This window comes from Lichenostomus cassidix, chromosome 7 (genome assembly GCF_008360975.1).
Source record: "Lichenostomus cassidix isolate B80296 chromosome 7, HeHo_3.0, whole genome shotgun sequence".
In the NCBI taxonomy this organism is placed as follows: domain Eukaryota; kingdom Metazoa; phylum Chordata; class Aves; order Passeriformes; family Meliphagidae; genus Lichenostomus; species Lichenostomus cassidix.
In genome coordinates this window covers 489,849-511,440 of record NC_139488.1, presented here as the reverse complement: position 1 = coordinate 511,440, position 21,592 = coordinate 489,849, and the positions used below count along the sequence as shown (strand labels likewise).

The 21,592-nt window shown below is 41.7% G+C and overlaps 1 protein-coding gene across 17 annotated transcripts in view; it reads right to left on the bottom strand.

Annotated features, from left to right (window-relative positions):
- Positions 1 to 21,592, bottom strand: part of UNC80 (unc-80 subunit of NALCN channel complex) — a 137,564-nt gene that overhangs the window by 92,998 nt on the left and 22,974 nt on the right. For 9 of the 17 annotated variants that reach the window (XR_014853326.1, XM_085065681.1, XM_085065674.1 and 6 more), the window contains exons 9-21: positions 19,988 to 20,122; positions 19,114 to 19,336; positions 17,591 to 17,731; positions 14,750 to 15,018; positions 13,764 to 14,123; positions 12,538 to 12,684; positions 10,488 to 10,635; positions 8,945 to 9,093; positions 5,679 to 5,845; positions 4,896 to 4,997; positions 3,397 to 3,611; positions 2,799 to 2,905; positions 2,145 to 2,304 (exon numbers count right to left, since the gene is read on the bottom strand). Coding sequence is in view for 16 of the 17 variants with exons in the window: in XM_085065681.1 (XP_084921807.1) it covers positions 2,145 to 2,304; positions 2,799 to 2,905; positions 3,397 to 3,611; positions 4,896 to 4,997; positions 5,679 to 5,845; positions 8,945 to 9,093; positions 10,488 to 10,635; positions 12,538 to 12,684; positions 13,764 to 14,123; positions 14,750 to 15,018; positions 17,591 to 17,731; positions 19,114 to 19,336; positions 19,988 to 20,122 (2,323 nt within the window). In the remaining variant the exon portion in view is untranslated. Of the gene's footprint in view, positions 1 to 2,144; positions 2,305 to 2,798; positions 2,906 to 3,396; positions 3,612 to 4,895; positions 4,998 to 5,678; positions 5,846 to 8,944; positions 9,094 to 10,487; positions 10,636 to 12,537; positions 12,685 to 13,763; positions 14,124 to 14,625; positions 15,019 to 17,590; positions 17,732 to 19,113; positions 19,337 to 19,987; positions 20,123 to 21,592 lie in introns of those variants that run through there. The other 8 variants (XM_085065675.1, XM_085065680.1, XM_085065677.1 and 5 more) reach the window with 6 other exon arrangements.

Sequence of the window (21,592 nt, the reverse complement as noted above, 5' to 3'; positions counted from 1 at the left end):
GTGTAAATGTATATATGCTTTCCTCTTAGTACAGGTAAAAAGATAAGAAAAAAAATTTTTACACATTAATGTGTATATATTTATGTGTGTATATATGCATACATATGCACACATTCAGATACACACACATATGTATGCTTACATACATATACAACGCAGAATTTCCAGTGGTCTAGATGATATATCACAATGAAGGTTACAGTTCATAAATGATGTGACAAATTATTCTACATTTTATTATTTTTAATGTAATGTATTTCTCCTCTCTCCATTTTCTCTTAAATTTGATCTACTGTTAAAAAACCCAAAAACACAAGAGGAAACACCACATGGAAAAAGTATGAGCGAAGTAACGGCATAGCACCATGAATGACAAGAATGAGAAGGCAGAGAGAGGTTCCAATTTAATGCTTTAGGATCAGACCTTGAGGGATTTAACAGTACACCCATCCACCATCAACAGACTTTTATTCTCTTCTCATTAAGCACAGAAAACCTGATGATCTGTATGGAAGATACAGAAGCACTGGAAATTCGAAGTCTCTGTGTAAAGTTGCTGTTGTACTGGGTTATATACTGTCCCACACGAAAGGACCTCACATTGTTATCACTGTGTACGTGCAAGCACAGACATACACAGGGCATGTACAACTACTCTAATATTTTTACTAATGGTAGATGGCTTTCATTGCATACCAGAGATCCTTGTAGATACAGTGATACGACTTCCTTAACTGTCACACTTTGCCTTACAAACTTTTAATAGTCTTGTATTAGCAAGATGAAAAAGAATTATTTCATACAAAAAAATATGAAGGACATCTCACAGGAGCACTGCAGAGACAGCTGTGGCAACCTGTAAAGATCTCACTGCCCCTCAGCTGTTTTTAACCAGTAAGAGCGGAGAGGAAATATGGTGGAAGTATTTCACACCTACTTCAGGACAAAGCAGTGGATGAAGAAACCAATTCCTTCTATTGCCGGGGAATGCTACCAAACTACAAGGTGCTGAACTGATGCATCCTCCCAAAGGAACAATACTTTTCACCTAGGAGCTAACTGAAAAGCACCACCATTCTGGCAGATAATGACCAGTTTACAGTGATGAGATATGCTCATACTTTGCTAGTATCACTTGCCTGAACAATGCCTTACATGCATTACACTGCAAGTCTGGGACAGATGATGGTAAAATACACACAATGCAGTGTCAAAGTGTAATGTCAGGAAAAAAACAAACATAATGCCAGAAAATGTAACATACTGTAAAGGTACAGAAATCATGGTGGAAAAGAAAATTTACTCCTTTCTGTGTGTTTTTGGGAATCCAGTGGGGTTGTCTTGAAAAAAAGTAACAGAACTTCAAGATACAAGATTGTCTCCCTGACAAGAAGGACGTTCTCTGAGCTGAGGACGTGAGCATGTGAACGACTGCATGATATTTTAAAACAGAATGTATCATGACCTTGTATTATTCATAAAGGTACTTTTCAAACATTGCTAATTTTGAAAATACATTGTGATTACATGTAATTTTGTGGAAAAGGAGTGTTATTATTATGCTGTGTGCTAAAAAAAAGGGACAGCATCCCTAATGAATGATATGCAGACACTAGGCATGCAAACACAGAAGAAAAGAGATAATTATAACAAGGTTTGTGCAGGGTTTTCCATTTCTGTGCTGATCTTTGCTAAAACTGTCAAATAGTTACAGATTGAAAACAAAACAAAACAAAACAAAAATCTGATGGAACACCCATTGTTGTATTACGCAACAGAAGATTTACACACCTAATTTTGAACTGAATAAGTGCTTTGAAGCAAGCATTAATTTTTCAAGTGTATTGACCAAATTTAAATTGATTTAAAAAGCCCAAACGTTGTATTGCATAATTTATTTGGATAGTCAGATTTCTTTAGAAAAAAAAAATTACTTTACCAGAGCTTTTTTCTAAATCAAAATAAAAGAAAGAAGGAAGGGAAAGAAAACAGTTAGAAAGACTAAAAAATTGGAGAAGGCTACAATGGATACAAAAACTATGGAGAAAGCAGGAAAAAAGCGAAAGGGGTAAAATACAGAAAGAAATATATTTTAAAAATGATAAAAAGAAAGAAAAAAGGAGACGAGAACCCTGATTTCTAACCATCTTTTTCTTCTGTGTGATGAAGCTTGGATGGGTGTCTTCGGCAGGTGCGCCATTTACCAAGACGCTTGAAGAAATTCTCCTCTTCATCGCGCCCGTTGTCCAGGCCTCCTCCCGGCCCCCCTCCTTCAGACAGCTTCACTGCGCTGGTAAACTTCACCTGTGCAGGGACAGAGGGGCTAGTCAGCCTGGGCCATACCACAGGCTCTTCGTCTCATTAGTTAGACATAAACATCTACAGAAGGGCTGCAAGGGTCACCATAGCAACACAGGTGGGTCTGCACAGATTTACATAAGCTGAAGCACTTCAGCTTTTAAGCTTTCTGCTTAAAGGATTGATCCTTCTCAAGAAGCTGTGAAAGGACACAGGAGGAAGGAGAAGTGTGACCAATAATTAAACCTTAAGTGTGTTGACAGACCATGTGTTTCCCTCTCAGTGCATCTGAGCAGACTGACCAGGAGAGTGTAGGTTTAACCTAGTCTTCACCATGAGGCACAGAAGTCCAGTCTCAAATTCCCATGACTCTGCTCTGGAGACTTCTGTGACAGTCTCCTTGGCCACAATGTCCACATTGAATAAAATGTTTTCTTGTACAGCTAAAACCAGCCAGATCCTTCCCTTCCAAGCTCTCTGTAATCCAGCCTGACATTTACCTTGGAGCTCTGCCTGATGAAGGAGAGACGGTCAACAGAGCTGATATCTAGGAGATCTTCCACTCCGTCAGCCAGGCCAGAGAGGGAGGAGCGCTTCAGCCAGTTCCCTGTTACAGAATAAGCCACTCAGGACAAATCTAAAAATTCTTCCTAGCAAAGTCTATTTCTTGGCAATTGCAGTATATTTCTCCACAGTGGCCATGCTAAGGCATGGGAAAGTGGGAGAAAAGCAGAAGGTAACATTTTCATGTTACATATATTAACTACCATGCGAAGCCAGGTCTTGGGAATTGAAAAGGATATATTCTCTGTCTAACGAATGCTAACTGGAATATTTCTCTTCTACAGAGAGGAACAGTGCCTGTGAGATTATAGTACTAGCTGACTACTCTGGGGACAAAGATTCAGTATTCTGTTTTGACACAGATATCCCCTGATACCTTTGTCAAACTGCTTACATTTGCCTTTGCCTCAGAGAGAGCAGCAAATCACAGCTTATGGACAAAAAGAAACTGTGTTGCAGTATTTCTTAAGACAGATACATCTAGCTGTATTTCTCTGCACATGCAATATGTATATAGACTAGAAAGAGACATACATTTACCTATGGGAAGTTTGAGTTTCTTTCGAAGGGAGATTCGTCGGGAGCGGGAGCGGGAGCGCCTGTCTGTGGTGGTTCCAGAGTGAGCAGTGGTGCACTCGGATGTGTCCTGCTCAGACTGACTACTGGTATCACTCGCTGCACTTTGTGACTTGAACATCTTTCGCCAGAAGTCCTTGCGTCCCAGATTGGCCCCTTGGATTTGCTCATCACTGGAAGAAAAGGTATGCAAAGCATGAACTGCATTTCAGTGAAGTTTGAATGTTCCAGGGAAATGAGACCCCCCCTTTCTGCAGCCCCCTCTTAACCTCTGTATTATTTGAGGTTGTTTCATTTTGAATCACAAACATACTATTCTCAGTGGAACATAATCAAGCTTGACAACACACTCAATATTGTTCAAAACCCAAAATAACCATCTTTCCTACCCTTAGGAGTTTGTCCACTGAACAGGTCATTCCAAATTTTAGTTTCTAGACATGAAAAATAAATCTTCTTTAGCTCAAAATGAACCATATTTATAAAACTACACTGGTACTTTCTACAAGCATTTGTACTGGAGAGCTTTAGGACATCATGACAGCCATTTGTGAACCTGCTCATTAAGTACTGGTATTGGGACAGCATATTTTACTATATTCTTGAGATCTCCCATGGCTATGACAGGGCTCAGAGAGGAAGAGCTTGCTGCAATCCTGCAGAACAGTGAAAGGCTTTGTGCTACCCTTGCTGTCTCAGCAACAGTGAGACTTTGCAGGCTCAATTAAGGCAGAAGAATATGTGATGTAGAGCTCTGGGCCCTTGTGCAAGCAATGTCTTCACAAAGTGCATCTCAAGGCTATTTAACAAGACAGACACATGGTAAGACCAGTTAAATTACTTGCCCAAAGTTACTTGGGGACAGGTAGCCATTTACAGAATTTTCTAAAATTCTTAAGAATTGTTTAAATTTACTTCAACATTAAATGGTAGAATTCTTTGGATATAAAAGATTTCAGTTGTACAATGCCAACAGCAGGTTGATTCCCTATGCTGACAAGGCAACTGCAGCAATCTTCAGAGACTGTGTGCCCAAGGCAGGTCAGGAATTCATTGGCTCTTACTGAAGCACTGAAGCAACAACTTGGAAGTTGAAAATTTATACAATCATCCCTCAGGAGTACAAACAAAGCTTGGAGGACAGTTGTGGTGAAGTCTCTCAGGAATTAACACTCTATTCACAGCTTTGGTAGAATGCAATATTCTACCAAAGGCACACACAAATCTACTGCACTGTCATTGAAAATCTTTCCTGTTTCCCTGTCAAAACCAGGTTGGGCCCAGTTGGCAGCACTGAAAACAAGCATTATCTGGTTGTTTGCAATAGCTCCTGTATAGACACTTAACTGTTTGTCGTACCATCCAAACAGGTAAGTCTTTGCTGTCCTGTCCATTTGTATTAACCCCTGAAGGAAGCTGCTGGCACCAGCACATTGAACAATTCAATATTTACTTACTGTTCTGGAGTTTGCATTGGGCGGCTTGAGACATAACTTCGGCATTCATCAGGGGCAGCTGAGGCCTGGCCTTTGTCAATGATGATGCTTCCCACCTCAGATCTATACAGACAAGATAAATCATCAGCCAAAGTGAATGGATGGCCCATCTCAAGGTCATCACATAGAAATGGACATGGAAACCTGCAAAGCAGCTTTAGAGATGTACCTTCTCCTTAGCAACTTACTGTCTCTATTTACATATTATTCCCAAAAAAGGTATCAGCTCTTAGAAGCAAAGCTAAGGTTTTCAGGACTTTTTCAACTTTCTTAATCCTTCTTCCCAACATTTAATATGACAAGTTCCTCAAAGCACCAGAGGAAGTATCTTTTTGATAAAGAACCATGTCAGGACTAGATTTCTTCTGGGACTTGTTTTGCATACCGGGGTTTCCTGGCCAGAAAAACAGGTACACATCCCAAAGGATGTGGTGCATATTAAAAAGTACATCTACAGAGTGTTTTGGGAGTGACACTATGCGTCTTAGCTCTCCTAACCTTTCTTTCTCCCAGTGTTTTCACTGCACTGTTCTCGTACGCCTCTTGTATGAGAGTGCCAATGCTTTTCTCTGCAAATCTATTGCTGTCATGGATCATTAAATTTTAAATGATGCTGCTGCCATAGCTCAAGTCTGTACATTAAGAACTGACATGCTATCAAGATAAACAAGCCCTTGGACTTCCTACATTTGTGTTCAGCACAGATAGTCATACATCATTTGTCTTCTCCCTCCTGATACCAACCTTTTGCTCCCAGAAGGTTTTGGCTCTTGCTCTGTTTCCTCTGTCTTTTTTCCTGGTATTAACTTTTCAGCACTGTCCAAGAGGGCACTGAGTGCCACTCTCCGAAATACATTCCCATGAGCCTCCTTGATAAATTGGACCAGCTGTCGGATATCACAGTACAAGCCCTGAGTAGCAAGGCACCATGAAAAAGAAAGAATTCAGTCTTCAGTTTGTAAAGAAGCAGTAAGAATCAATACTTTCTGAGGTACTTCAGCAGGCCATTACTTCTCTGGCTGTTGGGTGATCTACTCTTCAAGTATATGTTTTGTGGTTTTTGGCTGGAAACTCATTTAGTGCACTCAGAAGAAGCAAACAAAGAAGAGCATGATTATTATGATGATGATGATGATTATTATTATTGAACATTATCTGCAATGGAACACAGCAGATTAAGAGGTATCAGAGGCTAAAAGACCTGTGAAATAAGGGAGTTGCAAAGATAACTTAAAGTTTGTTTTATATCATTCATCCAGACCAGAAACTTAAAAGGAATGAAATATCTAAGATGTATCTGAAGGGATATAGAGTGCAAACAACTGCACGGTTTTTTCAAAATCACTGGGTGTCTTGGGATTTTTTTTCATTATTTTAGAGCTTCATATCATAGGAAGAGAGAGGAATGACTCACTTATTCCCCAACCTACCTCCTACACTCAAGGCTCTTTTTAGTTCTGAACATTCATACACATCTGTGATGTGCAAATCACCTCTGTATCTGAGGGCAAGGGGATGGAGGGAACAGTTTCACAGGACTTGATTTTTGTCATCTGAGCTTTCCTGAAAGACCTTGAATTATTCTGAAAATTCTGAGCAAGGAAAAAAAGGAAAACAAAAAGTTCCTGCAACAAACTAATAACTGCATTTGCATCCTGATTAAGGCTCTTTTTCTTTTTAGTAAGTATGAACCACAAGATTGACTTTAAAGTATGACACAACAACAATAAATCTGCACACAGGCTCTACATGCTGTGTTCTCCATACAGGCACAATTAACAGTCCTACCCTTAGAGACAGTTCAGAGGTAAGTTTCACCTTGCGCACTAACTAAAATATAGTCTAGAAAGACATACAATTTTAAAGGAAAATTTACCCTTAGTGGTCCTAATCTAGGTCCAATACTGGGGCATGTTTTTCTGCATCCCAACACCTAATCTCTGCTGAGAAACGTTCCAAAGGAGGAATATCCATAAGAGCTAGATGATTTGGACATAGGCAGACTTATCTGCTCGTTTAAGGTGCTACTGTGTTTTTTCCTTCTCCCTCCCCTTTCCCCTCACAGAGCACTACTGTCCCTTTAGCTGGACTTTAGTGCCTCCATACTTCTGCTGTAAGAATGGAATACAAGAATTGTGAGGTTTTTACCTCCAAGTTGCCAGCTAGAGTGCCGGCCGTGGGGGCAGGGACAGCCTGTGCTGTCTCACTCATGGTGACAGTGAGATCAGCCCATGAGCCCCTGCGGCAATGTATGCGCCAGCTAAGAAGATCATTGGCCCAGACGCCTCCCCTGCCCCTTTCCCATATATGGCTTAGTTTCCAGACTGTTCTTCTTTGTTCCCCTCCTAAGTTGTACCCCATTGGTTGGTTTGGATTATGTATCCTCCCCTCCCTTGTAATGATTGGTTGTTACCCCTGTCCCTCTTCCCTATGGCTTTCCCGGTTGGCCTGCGTGCCAAACCACTCCCTCTCTCCTTCCCCTTAAGACCCTATTCCACTGTGTGCTCAACGGCCATCTTGTGCTGCTGCTTCGGGCCATTTTGTCCCGCTCCCCGGGACACCTTGCTGCCCGACACCAACTGCCGCTGACAGCTTGCAGCCTCCGGAGCTCCAGACCCCGCGCCCGTCCCTGCTTCTCCGCCCCGTCTCTCCTTCCCTGGACCTTCCCTACTGCGCCGCATAATAAACCACTGGAGAACCGCAGACTGCCTGCTGTGTGTCCTTCTGCCGCTCGTCCCCAGCCTACTCGCCTTGCTTTCTTTTTATTTTATACAACAAAGAATGTTTCTTGGTTGCTTCCACAAAAAATCCTAATTTCTGATAAAAAGGAGGTGGCCTGAGACAAGGTGCTAGAGAACACCAGTTTGGAAGAAGAGAGCTCATGTCATCCATTCTACTGACCGCTCTGGGAAGACAGCATATGCGTAGCAACAAGCAACACTTTCCGTTCCTCCAGGTGTTCAGTAATTTGAATGTTTGTCGAAACCTTGCAAAGATCTACCAAACTGCCGTTCAGTAATTCACATACTCTGGCATGTATAGGCCATGTGCTTAACCAAGAGAATTGGCTTTGACTTTGCTAAAAGTGAATTCATGGTGGCTATGGGCTTAGAATCATAGAATCATTGAGGTTGAAAAAGGCCCTTAAATCATTGAATTCAACCATTAACCAAGCACCGTCAAGCCACCAAAAAACCATGTCCCCAGGTGCCACATCCACATGTATTTTAAATCCCTTCAGGGACAGTGATTTCACCACATCCCCAGGCAGCCTGTTCCAGTACCTGACCCTGCCCTTTAACTGAAGATATTTTTCCTATTATCTAATCTAAACCTCCTCTGGTGTATCATGAGGCCATTTCATTTTGTCCTGTCATTTGTTACCTGGGACAAGAGACTGACTCCCACCTTGCTACAACCTCCTGTCAGGAAGTTGTAGAGAACAACACGGTCTCCCCTGAGCTTCCTTTTCTCCAGGCTAAGCACCTCTGGTTCCCTCAGCTGCTCTTCATAAGACTTGTGCTCCAGACCCTTTCTCAGCTCTGTTTCCCGTCTCTGGACATGCTGCGGCACATAAGTGTCCTTCCTTAGTGCACGGCCCAAAACTGACCCCAGATTTTGAGATGCAACTTCACCAAGTGCCCAGTACAGGGAGACAATCGCTGCCCTGGTCCTGCAGACCACACTGTTGCTGATACAAATCAGAATGCCCTTGCTCTTCTTGTTCATTAATCCCTCCAGACTATGCTACCAATCCATTTGGAACAATACAGAAGCTGCTTGAACAGAGAAGAAATTTCCATTCAGACTGCACAACTTGTGACCTAAGTCCCCAGGTTCCAAGACAGGCATGCAAGAAGGATATCACATTAACATAATTTTTCAACTGTGACTGCATCACTTGCTACACTCAAGGGATTTGGCTAAACTGAACCAGTTCTTCACTGTAAAGTTTCACTGGTGACACCCAAGTGAAAAAGTAACTTGTTAACATGGTATCAAGTGCTTACCAGGTTTTCTGGACTGTGGAGCTCATGTGTAGTCGATGCACAGCGAGTGATCAATGACTTGAACATGGCACTCACAATAATACCTTCTACACTCTGGGCTGTAGACTTGTTGTCCACTGTGGTAAAATTATTCCCAAATCCAGCCTTGTCTGTGAAATTCAAGTATAAACAAACTGTCTTGTTAGGAATAGTTTAAAAGAGAGGACTTAAAGACACATGTAAAGGAATTATGATACATGAGACAAGGACATGTCCCCACCCAATATCCTATGCTCAGTTCTCACAATCCCACCCCACAAAAATAAAGCAGAAGCAAAGGGTAAAATAAATTATAAGTATGAAAGCTTGCCAGAAATAGCTGTATTATGAAAAAGGATTGAAAATATCAGGACAATTCTAGCTTTGTTTTATCCACATCTCTCATTCAGAGATGTGCAGAATAAGGCATAAAATTTAAACAATACCTCCAACTTTTCCAGTTATCATTCCAAAGGATAAGAGATAAGCTGCCAAGTGACAGCACCCATGAAATTAAAATCTTCTGGACTGTGGGAATGGTGCTCTTGCAAGGTGTACAAGAACACCAATATTTCAGAAAGAGTCAAAAAAGAATTACACACATTTACATGAACTACAAGAAACATCCCAGTTGCATGAGATGAGAAAAAAGGCTTTCAAGAGCTGCCTGAGCTGCCATGCTTCAAAGCATGAGCCAGTCAATAACTGGTGAATACTGAGAGAAACGTCCTATTAGCATCTTCTTCATGAAAGCTGGCTATATAATATTCTTTGATGCTTTCTCTTAAATTTCTGGGATCAAAGACAGGGTAATAAACTAGTCAGACTCCCCAGCTATTTCAGAGGAGCTATTCCTACTCTGTGAACAGTCACTTTTAACCGTTGTTTCATGCAGTGACTAAGCATAAATGTTTGATTGTTTTAACAGCACATATTAGAACATAATTTTCCTAACTTAAAAAAATCCTCAAAACCCCCTATATATATACATGTGCACACATACTTTTAACTGCAGGCACATGCATCTGTGTGTTCATGTTCTCATTCATCCAAGCCGTTCTTGCTGTTTCACTGCCTCATCTGAGGCACCACAGAGGGTTTTAATGCTCAATTATATCTCCATTCAGAATAAACCCTGGATTAAACAGGCCATTCCACCTGATGCCTGGTCATGTCATGAAGCAGAAAACTTCATGCCTGAGGTATAATTGAATGAAAATATCTTCCATGATGAGCCATGAACAAGAGGCAGGATGAAAGAAAGCTTCTTTCTTCAAAAGAAAGACCTTCAATTTCAGGCACACTGAGTGCTACAAGATCCCTAGGCAAGATCCAAAGTGGATCACTTTGCTGGATCCAAATTGGTCCAACTACATTTACCCACATTGAGTAAGGATGCAGTCTATACATTCTAAGAATAGCAAATCACATTTTTTAGTTTTTCAAAGGACAAGGGTGTGGCTTCTTTCCGAAGGCACAGTTTAAGAATACTTGAGTGAGAGTTTCTGATGCCAGCTATACTTACTGTCAGTGACTGGCTCCATGCAGAATCCCAGTAAAGCATGCAGGAAATCCACCACATTATTGAGAGAATCCTTGTTCACATAATCCCTCACGGTCTGCCGGAATTGCATCTTATCCAGTTTGTACAGCTTTGTGAGGCAGTTCTGAGCCTATAACAGTATCCATCAAATAATATCAAATCAAAATACATGTTCAAGATTTGCTTGCGGGAGCAGAGTAATTTTGCTCTTTCTTAGGCAGTGCTCTGCTGGCTCTGAAGGGTCCTGTAACAAAACAGGTTCACCCCTGGAGCCAACAAGAAATTCAGGAGACAGTGTACCAATATGGGTGCCAGCATTTGAGGTGGTGATGAAGTCACTACCATGTCTCAAAGCCTCTCTTCCTCTGGCCATCCCCAAAGTAAAATCCCACTGGATGTAAACAAAGTAGGAATGTACAACCTCTGTCAAGGCTTAGTGTTTTGGTGGAACAGGTTCTTAGCCTCAGGCATCTGATTTGCAGTCTACAGCTCAGACTCAACCCACTGGATGCACTTATACCTAAAGAGCAATTTATATCATACAAAACACTAACTGTTTGTGTAGAAGCTATTAATTGTCAAATTCTGTCAATTTTCTTATCACAAAATTATCTATGCTACTGGGACCCCATTCAGGCTGGAGTTATGAGAATCTAAAATATTATCTCTATAGGAAACATGAACTCTCCTGCTATCTGCAATAGGGCGCTTAACTTTCCAGTAAACTCAGACATGATTGTCCATGCAGTCAACACAAATGGTACATGCAAAGCAGTTTGGCCAGACAAATGCACGGAAAATGCAGCAGACTTAGACACATAGGAAAATCTTTTCCTCAATTCAATGGGCCTGATACGAACCTTGGTTCCAAGAGCCCTAATAATTTATACTTAATGCTATGCATTCGTCTAAATAGTTTGCTGGCTCAGCTCCAACACAACTTAAAAGTCTAAGTGACATTGTGATCAATATGGTACCTGTTCAACCAGTGTTCTGTGCAGAACCTTTCTACTCTTACCACTGGGAATCTTCCATCTCATCTTGTCTCATTGTGTCCAGAACTGATATAACTTCTACAGTCTCCTCAGTACCTGAGAGTCTAGCTTACACAAGAACACAGCAAGGATACAGAGCAGCCAGTCCATCTCTGAGACATCAATCTTAGATCCCAGAACCAAATTATAGCTCTGTTGGCATGGCTCAAGATAGCCAAAGCAATGGAGAAGAATCTGATTCACACCCATACCACGGGATTAGTAAACTCTCATTACAGTAATGAAAAATGCTCCCTTCTGCAAGCGCACGTGGTGAGGAGGAGGCATGCACTGAGAAGACCTTTGAAAGGCTCCCATTTGACAGGGAATTGGACTAATCCCAGGGAGACAAACTCTTCTGGATGAAATCTGATGTCTGGGCTACATCCTGGGCACTTTCCACTGCCTTAACTTGGGCAGAACCAAAAATGTAAGGAATCAAGGAATCAACAGTGATGACACCCTTCAACAGGGCACGAGTGAGTCTTTTACTTCCCTGCAGCACACTAGTACAAGTATAGTGCAAGTACAGTGCACTCCAACTATCAGGAGCTGATGGAGCAGCCCAGCAGCAATCAGTCATAATCACTAGGAAAGCTGGACATACTTACACCTTAGATTTCCAGATTTACATAGGCAACCCAAGCTAGCCACACCTTTTGTAAATAGCGTACTCTGTTGGGGTACTGTCATGTGAAAAATTACTTACACCAGCTCACACAGGGAATTTGCTCCCATGTATTGTCCCAGCCCATTCACAGGGCTGGTCAGAAGCACTCTGGGCCTCAGAGGTGCTCTTAGCAAGCCCCAGGGGCTGCAAGGTAACACAGTAGCTTAAAATCCACTATTGCTGGGCTGCAACACAGTCTGTGAGCTGGGGCAAAGAGCAACACATTTATTATCGATACAGAGAAAGCTACAGAGGGGGCAGACAGCAATCTCAGCAGCTGATGCCAAAAGCACAAGGGGGACGCTTTAATGAGCTTTAATTCTCTTACATTCTCCCGGAATACCTGGTGTCTCAGGCGATCTCCAGAGAGCCCTCGGTGTCCTTCTCCACAACCATAGGCACAACCCAAGGACTTCACAATTTTGATCAGCATTGTGAGTGCCAGCCTATGAGTACTGACAGATGGACCTTCATCCTGAGGGTCACAGAGAGAAAGACGGTGTGAAACCCTAGCACAATCACTGGTATTTTGTTAGCATTTTACTTTTGACAAACTGCTGTCCATTTCTCATCTCAGACACTCTGCTACTGAGCTGTTACTCTTGAAGTGCTCACTCCAATTATCTTTCAAGTTTAGAGACCAGCCCACTCCCTTCCAGCTCCCATCAGAAAGTTATGCCATAAATGCGAAGCCCCTACATGCTGCTCATGCTGCCATGCACACCATTCAGCACTTCCTTCAAAAAATTCTCCCTCAAAAACAGAGAGCTGACTTGGTTGAGTAGAAAACTGTGGGAGTTTGAGTGGAAGCAATCTGAGGGTTGAAACTATCGAGATCTTCAGATATTAGTTAATGAGAGACAGTTAATGGGAAGTTAAGCTGAACCACCCTTAGCAAGGGCAGGAGACTGATTGAGGCAAACTATGTAATAGGTGATTAGCAGGGGTGATTGAGAATGATGAAGGCTATCATTTCTGACATTAAGACCAAGTTCTTGTAACGGCTAAAGTTGTGCTTTGTAACTGTATTAAAACCATGATGTTTCTGTTCAAAAAATGGAACTTCGCATGAACCAGGCTGAGTCCCAAATACAACGCTGACAGAAAACCAAGCATCTTTTTAAAATATCTTAGATATGCTACTATAAGCTGCAACTTCAGAAGTCAGCAATAGCATCTCTTGACCAATTCTTGTAGCAATACTGAAAAAATTATGATTTCTAGTCATCAAATAAAAGAAACTGTGCTCATACACTAGGTTCTGTTTTTCCTTCAGAAGTTATGGAAAATAAACCTGAAAAAACTCATTGTGATTGAGGGTTTCAAACACTTTGTCAAGATATTCAAAATGTCCATGCCAGGCTCACAAACTCCATTATTGGCAGCTTGCTTCTCTTGAGTAGTTACAGTGCTTGAATTGCCAATCATGTTTCCTCAGTGGAACCCCAAGTGAACACCAGAGCAAAACAGAAGGGCAATTTCATACACATGCATACTCAATCTTAACAGACATTACAATACACTTGGAATTGTATAAAAGGAAGCAAGACAAACCTTTCCTTGGTTTTTGTCATTCTTCTCATATGGCCCTCCTCCACCACCTCCATCACTTCCACCTCCACCACCTCCACCTCCTCCACCACCTCCTTCTTCTCCTCCATCTCCAGCTCCACTAATTGGAGGCGGCCCAAATCCACAAGCTGAACCAGAAGCAGCCCCTTTGAGCTGGAAGGATCCTGCACTTGGTCTCTTTTCAGGGGCCTCATTTTCTTTGTTCTCACTCTTTCTCCGAATTTTCTCCACACAGGGCACTACACCAAGCTGCAGTAAACACTCCACAATGTTCAGTGCCACATCACAAATCCGGGAACTGATGTCGTGATTCAGAACCAAGTAAACAGCCTTCAGGACCACCTGAGAGATTCAAACATCATATTTAAAATCAATTACTTTCTCTCCAAGCATTATTTAGTGCCTGAAAATCCTGGATTACAGAGACTCATTGCAGCAGGCACAGTACAAACCCTAAACAGATGACACACAACCCTAAATCCCAAGAGCCTACAATCTAGGTGTCAGACAAGAAACCACAGGCTGGGCACAGTCAGGCTGAAAAGAAAACCATGAGATGAGATCTGTGAGCCTGAGAACACTGCTTCAGTGCACCATGAGCTGGCAAATCATTAAGGGGAAAGCAAAAAAGGTGAGGTTTATGGTGCTAGAAGAAAGGTGCTACTCAGTCTTATACTATTTTATAGGATATTTGGTGCATGCCCCAGGAACAAAGCCATTACATAATACCACTTAAGATTTGATGTGTGCATTCCACATGCACATGCGCTCCTTGCAAGGAGTAACAGGAGTTGCAGTATCTCAGAGGAGACCTTTAGGATATGCACAAATGTATCTGACTGACCTTTATACAGTGCTGAGAGAGGTCATATAAAGTGGTGGAGGAAAAGCCCATCAACCCCTGATCTCAATGGTACAGCTATATTGACAGAAGAGGGACCTGGCTTTCCTCTTTCCTTGCCAATTACCGAGAGATCCAGCATGCCATTCTTGTGGACAAAGTTGTTGGTTCCATCAATGTGATCTGTATCCTCCAAGCAACTGTAATTGATGCAGGAGTCTGTCAGGCTCCGTGGGAGGTTGGCACATGCAAGCGGCTCATGGGGCATCTCAGGGATGGGCACCTGGTTGCAAAGCTTCCTCATGTGCTCACTGAAGAAATCAGCATAGCCCACATTGAACGAGGCCAGGGTAGTGTTGAAGGTTGCCACAGTGATGGTGGAGATCTGGGACCGCACTGCAGGGAGGAAAGCAGCGACCTGTAAATTTCCACCTCTAGAGTTATGGAGTGAAAGATTGAGACTGAGCTTGTTTAAAGGGAGCAGCTTGTAATGCCAAAAGAAAACAAAAGTTCCTAATTCCTATCATGAGTACAGGGATGAAAGGTAGATTCATTTCTTCCTTTAAGACAGTGTAAATTAGATCAACCCCCAGTTTGCTCTAGCAGTTCAGTTCCCTGGCAACTTAAGCTGATCTCAGTTAAATGGGCAGTCAAGTAGATTGGGGAATCTAATCCAAAAGGATTTGGCTAGCTTTGCTCCTGTGCTTCGTCTTAAAAGCAAGACAAAGAGAAAGGACTCGGCAGCTGGAAGGCAGGAGTGAAAGTAGTGGAACCACAGCACAAATTTGGAAGAGTTTTCCAAGTCACATCAGTTTGGAAAATTTCAGGACTCCAGTTGAAAAAGCAGTACCTGTGAGTCTAAACCATCTCCAAAATGCAAAGGTGCCTGATGAGAAAGGCACTGTGATGTTTAAATTCACAGTGTTCAGAGAAGGGAACTTTGAATTGCTCAGGTTAGCAGGTTGGCTACATGGGCAAATTTTTATCAAGGACTCACCATGTTTTTACAAATCATGTTGAACTCCAGCCCACTATGTTAGTAATTTCCCTCACTTAGTGCTTTGCAATTAAGTTTACATACCCTTTAGTGTAGAAAGACCCTAGGTGTCCCTTACAGTTGGTCAGACCACCACGTGCCAGACAGTACAGTAACAGGGCTACAGAATAATAAAGAACCTCTTCCTAAGGCTATTAAATGTATTCTAATTAAAGAAATAATTACATCTAATACATTTATTAAGCAATGATTCAGCGATGGACTGGTTATATTATGCAAATACTACCTTGCCAGAGTGGCAACCACATTTCCTGACAGCTTGTGCAACCCTGCCAGCACTGAACTAGCACTATTAATAAGGAGAAATATTCTAAGGTCAACAGCAGCACCTACTGAACTAGGCCACAGTTTGGTCAATGATTAGGGCAAGAATTAGCTGCTTCTATCAGAGGATTTCTTGCTGGCAAGTGTGATGTTTTAATTCTCTGAAATTTGTATTGTAAAGATAACAATAACAATGGCAGTAGGAAATTCTGTTCCTGAGCTACCAACTTTGATTATTATCTAAGGGCAGATTTATTTTTTTTTTGTTTCCCTGAGGTTTTGCTTAGTTTGTTTTGGAATCGGTAATAAAAATCAATATCCAAATCCAATACAGAAACATAGAATCATTCAGGTTGGAAAAGACCTCTAAGATCTTCGACTCCAACTATTTCCCTCTGCAAAACCAGTTTAAGGCTCTTTCAGTGAGCCCTGATAATTCATGTGAAAAGATCCTTTTCCCACTTTGGGTTGAGTAGCCTGTCTGTCACCAACAGGCCCGGTATCATGTAAACTGACCCATGATAAAAACCCCCACAATTCTGCCAGTGACAGCAGGCTCCCAGCCAGGTGTTGATCCGCTGCCTCTTGTCTTCCCTCATAATTTCCTGAAACTGGAAGGATACAGGAGAACACTGTTTGTGCTACTCTTCTCTTTTCCAGTCATCCCAAAACCCTGAAGTCTCTCTTGATTACCCTGGGACTTCTTGTTGAAATTTCATTGCTACCTACCTGAAAAATCAATAATGGATCATAGAAAGCTTTCTCTTTGAATCTTTAACCTGGGCCCTAGGGAGGCAGCAGAATTCTCTAAGTAATGGGTCTGGTCTTCATATTGGGTCTTTCTGTTTCTTAGGAAGGAAGATTCCTATGACAATGAACCATCTTGTTTTCTTTATGGAATCACTTTTGACACAGGGCACAGGCCAACTTAACCTCAGCCACACCCTCCTAGTGGACGAACCTGGTCCTCATTCAGCTGCCCTTGCAGACCCCCACATCTATCATGCACTCGGGAAGGTGAGGCAGTCACAGAGGAGACATGCCTGCTGCATCAGGCAGGAACTTGTGCCATTGCCCCTATCCCTTAAGTCCCTGTGTTCAGCCAGGCAGAGATAAGACATGGAATCCTCCTTATCATGAGTCCCATCTCTTGTCTCTGCCATCGAAGTCACACCAGTACTGCCATTTCTGCAGAGGCCTCCAAGACACATGGGCCTCAAGGGGACTTCGAGTAAATTTTAAGCCAGACCTCCAACTGGAATGAGTAGAATTAAGTAAAAAAACTTGTGATTCTCAGCACAATCCAGCAGCTGTGGACGGCAAAGAGGCATTAAATACCACAAATTTCCCCAAGAAACCAGTAAAGATAGAAATACCAAGTTTCTGTTCAAACTTCAGAGCTGTGTTGTGGTAAGGCATGAAAACCCCAAACCATGCCTTCTCCCTGCTGACAGCCACCAATTATTTTAACAACTGCACCAGGTAAACATGAAAAGTTAGAAACATTTTTCTTCATAGAAAAAAAAACTCTCAAGAGATACGGAAACAAAAAAGGAAAAAGCAATTAGTCACATAGTCATACATACAAACAGTAACACTTCTTTCACTTTTTGGGGTTGATATTTCAGTGAAATGTGCTAAATTTACCTTCTTTGACTGTGTTCTCTCCATGGCTGTTTGAGGGTTCTGGCAGTTCAGAGACCAATGTGTGATGAGAGTGTGAGTGCCGGGCACTCAGACTCTCCATCTCCGTTGTTGTGTCAGAGCTCCCACGCCTGGTAAACTTTCCTAGGGTGGTGACAAGAAACGGATATTTTATTTAGTTATCTGAGATGTGGCTGAAGGCAAGAGACAGCAGCTGATGTTAAAAATTGAAGTCTTCAAAAAATCAAGGCCTTTCAGCCTCGAAAGGCTGTGAAGCAGAACCAAACATTCTGCTTCACAGTGTGAAGCAGAACCAAATATTATAGTGGGATCTCTCATGGGGGTTCGTTGACCTAAAGACCAAATGGTACAAACTCTTTGCAAGGCTCTTCCCCTCAGCACATACTGATTTAACTGACACCCCCATTCTTAACCACCAGCACCTCCAAGAAAATAAGACTGGGCAGCACTGTATGTCTCCATCTTTTGGGACACATTATAGGAATTTCATTTCTTCTCCTCTTGCCCCCCCCAAATAGTTGTATTAGGATAAGGAGTGCTAAGGCAAAGGAAATTCTTCAACAATACTATACAAATCAAAAAAATCTACTGAAAGACGGTGATGTTCTCTGAAGTTGGCAGGATCTGTTGCCCACTGGATCTGAAATACATGATTTCACTGAGATACCAGAAAGCAAAAAACTGTAGGTTAAGCCACCAGAAGGATCTGAAGCCCCTGACATCAAACTTTAACTAACTTCTCAAGGTCCTGAAGGTATGAAAATGAGGATTTGGATAGTAAGTTTGTTATTCTTGTAGAACTCTGTAGGTGTTTGTATATTAAGCATTAACAAAACACATATGAGTCTTTAAGAATTTACTTGACCACTGTCCTATGTCCCAGAAAGAGATGTGTTTACAATGGACAGCTTAAAATGATGCAATCTAAAGTTGTGAAAATGACAATGTTCTGCCATGACAGTTCATTTTGCTGCCTCTCATCTCTAAGAAGAGTTGCCAGGACAAAAATCTATGACATTGGGTGTAAATTTGTATAATAGAAACAATGCTAGGTACTGTTCAGTGAACTTAAAGTAGCAAATTTTTAGGTTTAAACACTGTGTCTTTGCAATATCAAGACAGTATAAGCCTCACTGAGATGACATCCTACTTACATTGTATCCAACATGCACTCCAGGAAAACTGTGAAGAGAATTTTTTTGGCATACTAATGACATTGTTAATGATACTAATAACACTGCTGCTAATAAACATCATACTAATGATACTGCTACCTCTCCAGAGATTTCTCTTCTGAAGAAGAGGATTGAAACATTCTTTGAATCTATTTGAAGCTGCACTTGTGCAATGCTTGCTACCACTCAGGGAAGGAGTATTCAAGCAGTACAGAGGCAAGTAGTACAGAGGCAAAACGACTGGATGAAGAAATAAACAGCCTCTGTTGTTCTCTGAATGTTCTCAACAGGAATGACACAGAACCTGGGGCAGAGACAGCAATATCTCACCTAATATGGTGGTTTGCCATCCTCCTCTCTCAATGCCACGCCGGTCCTCTCCAATTCCAGAGAAACTGCCAAAGGAGAAAGTGCTGCGAGTGGGTGAGACATCCAAGTGATCTTCATGGAGGAGGAAGGGCACCCCCATCCTTCGCTGCCGCTTCTTCCCAGTATGGTGGAAAGGAATTGACCCTTTGCGCTCACGCTCCCTATCCTCTTTGCGGCTCTTAAACTGCAGGAAGAGGAGCAGATACAGGAGCAGGTAAGAAGCTTTGAGGTATGGAAAACTACCACTTGATGGAAAAAGATAACACAGATATATGTCCCAAGTGTAACCTTCCACTCTGAGCTTTTTATCTTGGCCATTTACCATGGTAGAATCTATCTGCATGCTGGAATCCTATGAGTGTTTGAAGGAACTCAGTCTTGCCCTAGGTTGGGATGGATGCCCTTAGATAATATTATGACATTCTTTGTCCTTGAGCTAGATTCCTAGAAACCACAAAACTCCACCTAGTATCTTGAATGGTTGCAACTCCAGAGCCAAGGTTAGGTAAAAAAAATCAGAAGAACTCACTGAATTAGCTGGAACCACAGTGAGCACTGGCACTTAAAATTCAGCACTGTTTGAGTAGTCTCCTCTCATGCAGTTTCATCAGGAAAATTATTCAAATAAAGATTCCAGTATTATGTTTCGAATGTGCATATAAAAACATATGTAACAACATACAGAACTAATTCCAATGAAAGGTCTGACAATCTCACATATGGCATGAATATATATTCCAGGCAGACCTCATGAACATATAGTCTGAGCAGACCTTCAGCTGCTACTTAGGTGCTGAATCATAGATAAATTAAAGTACAGTTTTCTTTCACTTACCTTTTTGAAGATGCTAATTCCCAGATCTGTGGAGAGATCTGGAACTGCTGGTCTACGTAGGTTGGTCAGTGAAACCTTGGAAAATGCCTCTGTGCTTAGTGATTTTTCTTCCTCATTACACTTCAATGTAAGATCCTGCAGCTCCCAAAAGAAGACAAGCACAAGGAGAAACAGAGGACAGTCAGCTTTAAAAAAAGAACTACTTCCTAGAGCTGTCATAGGAGCACTGTAGAGGAGAAAGACCTCCAATTCATTACACAAAAAAGTTCACACATTTAAAGAAAAATAAATTAACAAACAAAATTTAGAAACTTCCAGAATTATTTACTTTGTCTAACTTTTCAGTCACTAAAGACAAAAAGTACAGCACATTGTGGAAAGCTTCAGGCATTGCTGTCAGTGTGGTCTGGTGGCATGGAAGAACATGTTCCTCTTAAATCTGATTCTGATGCAAGGTATGACTCTGGATAGCTGATGATGTCCTTGAAGTCTTAGTTTACACTGATGAGCAATCACAATGGCTACCCTTTGCAAAGACATTTAAGATCTAGGAGAATATGCCCTTAATAACATACACCTTTAAATACACATTTTGGAACTAAACTGAAATAACCAGCACTGTCCCATCAAGAAACTTAATTTTCAAAAAAACTATTTACTCACTAAAGAAACCTAAGACTTCTACATCAGTAAGCATCCTTTGCTTGTAAAAACAGGACTTCCTGTCCATCACTGTTCATATGGAACCTCCTCTTCCTATATCACAGAATGTCCAACAAAAGCGAAAACCGTGAGGCTAACTCACTCCAATTTCAGTAAAGCTCACTCAACTCGCCTCTACATGGAGCAACATGTGCTTTACCAGCCTGCTGCAAAGAAGGTCTTTGCTACAAAAGTGGCACAAACTCCACTTCCAGCCATCTGCTTTCATTAAAGATCAGATGCCATCTTCCATGAGATGTTTGTGCAGACCTGACTGAATTCTCTCAGGGTAATTTTCTTCTGCCTAAATATCAGCTTGTTCCCAATGGAATGCTCTTTTTCTTTGCTGTCCCACCAGAAATATTCTGCTGAACAAGTGGGCCATGTTAAAATATCTTTTTGATTTCAATGCAGACATAGCCATATATCAGGGACAGATAAAGTGACTGCTATGACAGGAAGTTTAGATTCTGCCTAGCCAGACTACACGTTGCAGAGCCAGCCGGCTTCTGCAGTACACAAGTGTGTAGTTTTATGCACAAAGAGGTCCAGTAGAAAGCAGTGACAGTCTTTGCAGTTGAAATCTTTAAAACCAGTTACAGTGTTTGCAGTACCAGGTATTGGGGACCACATATTTTTCAGAGACTTTTCAGACTAATCAAAGACTACCCTTTGATCTTCCCTATTAATTTTATCAGCACAAGAATGTAGGAGTCCCACAGCAACAAGGCTTCTCTTCACCATTGTTCATAGTATGCTTATCAACCACTTTGCACACAACTAAAGATTCAGGGGAGGAGTCACATATAAAATCCAATACACAGCAAATCAGGATTCAACCCTAGCTGCTCTCAACAGCGAGGCCAGCAAGTACTCCATATAGCTTGTTTCTCAGCTTTTATA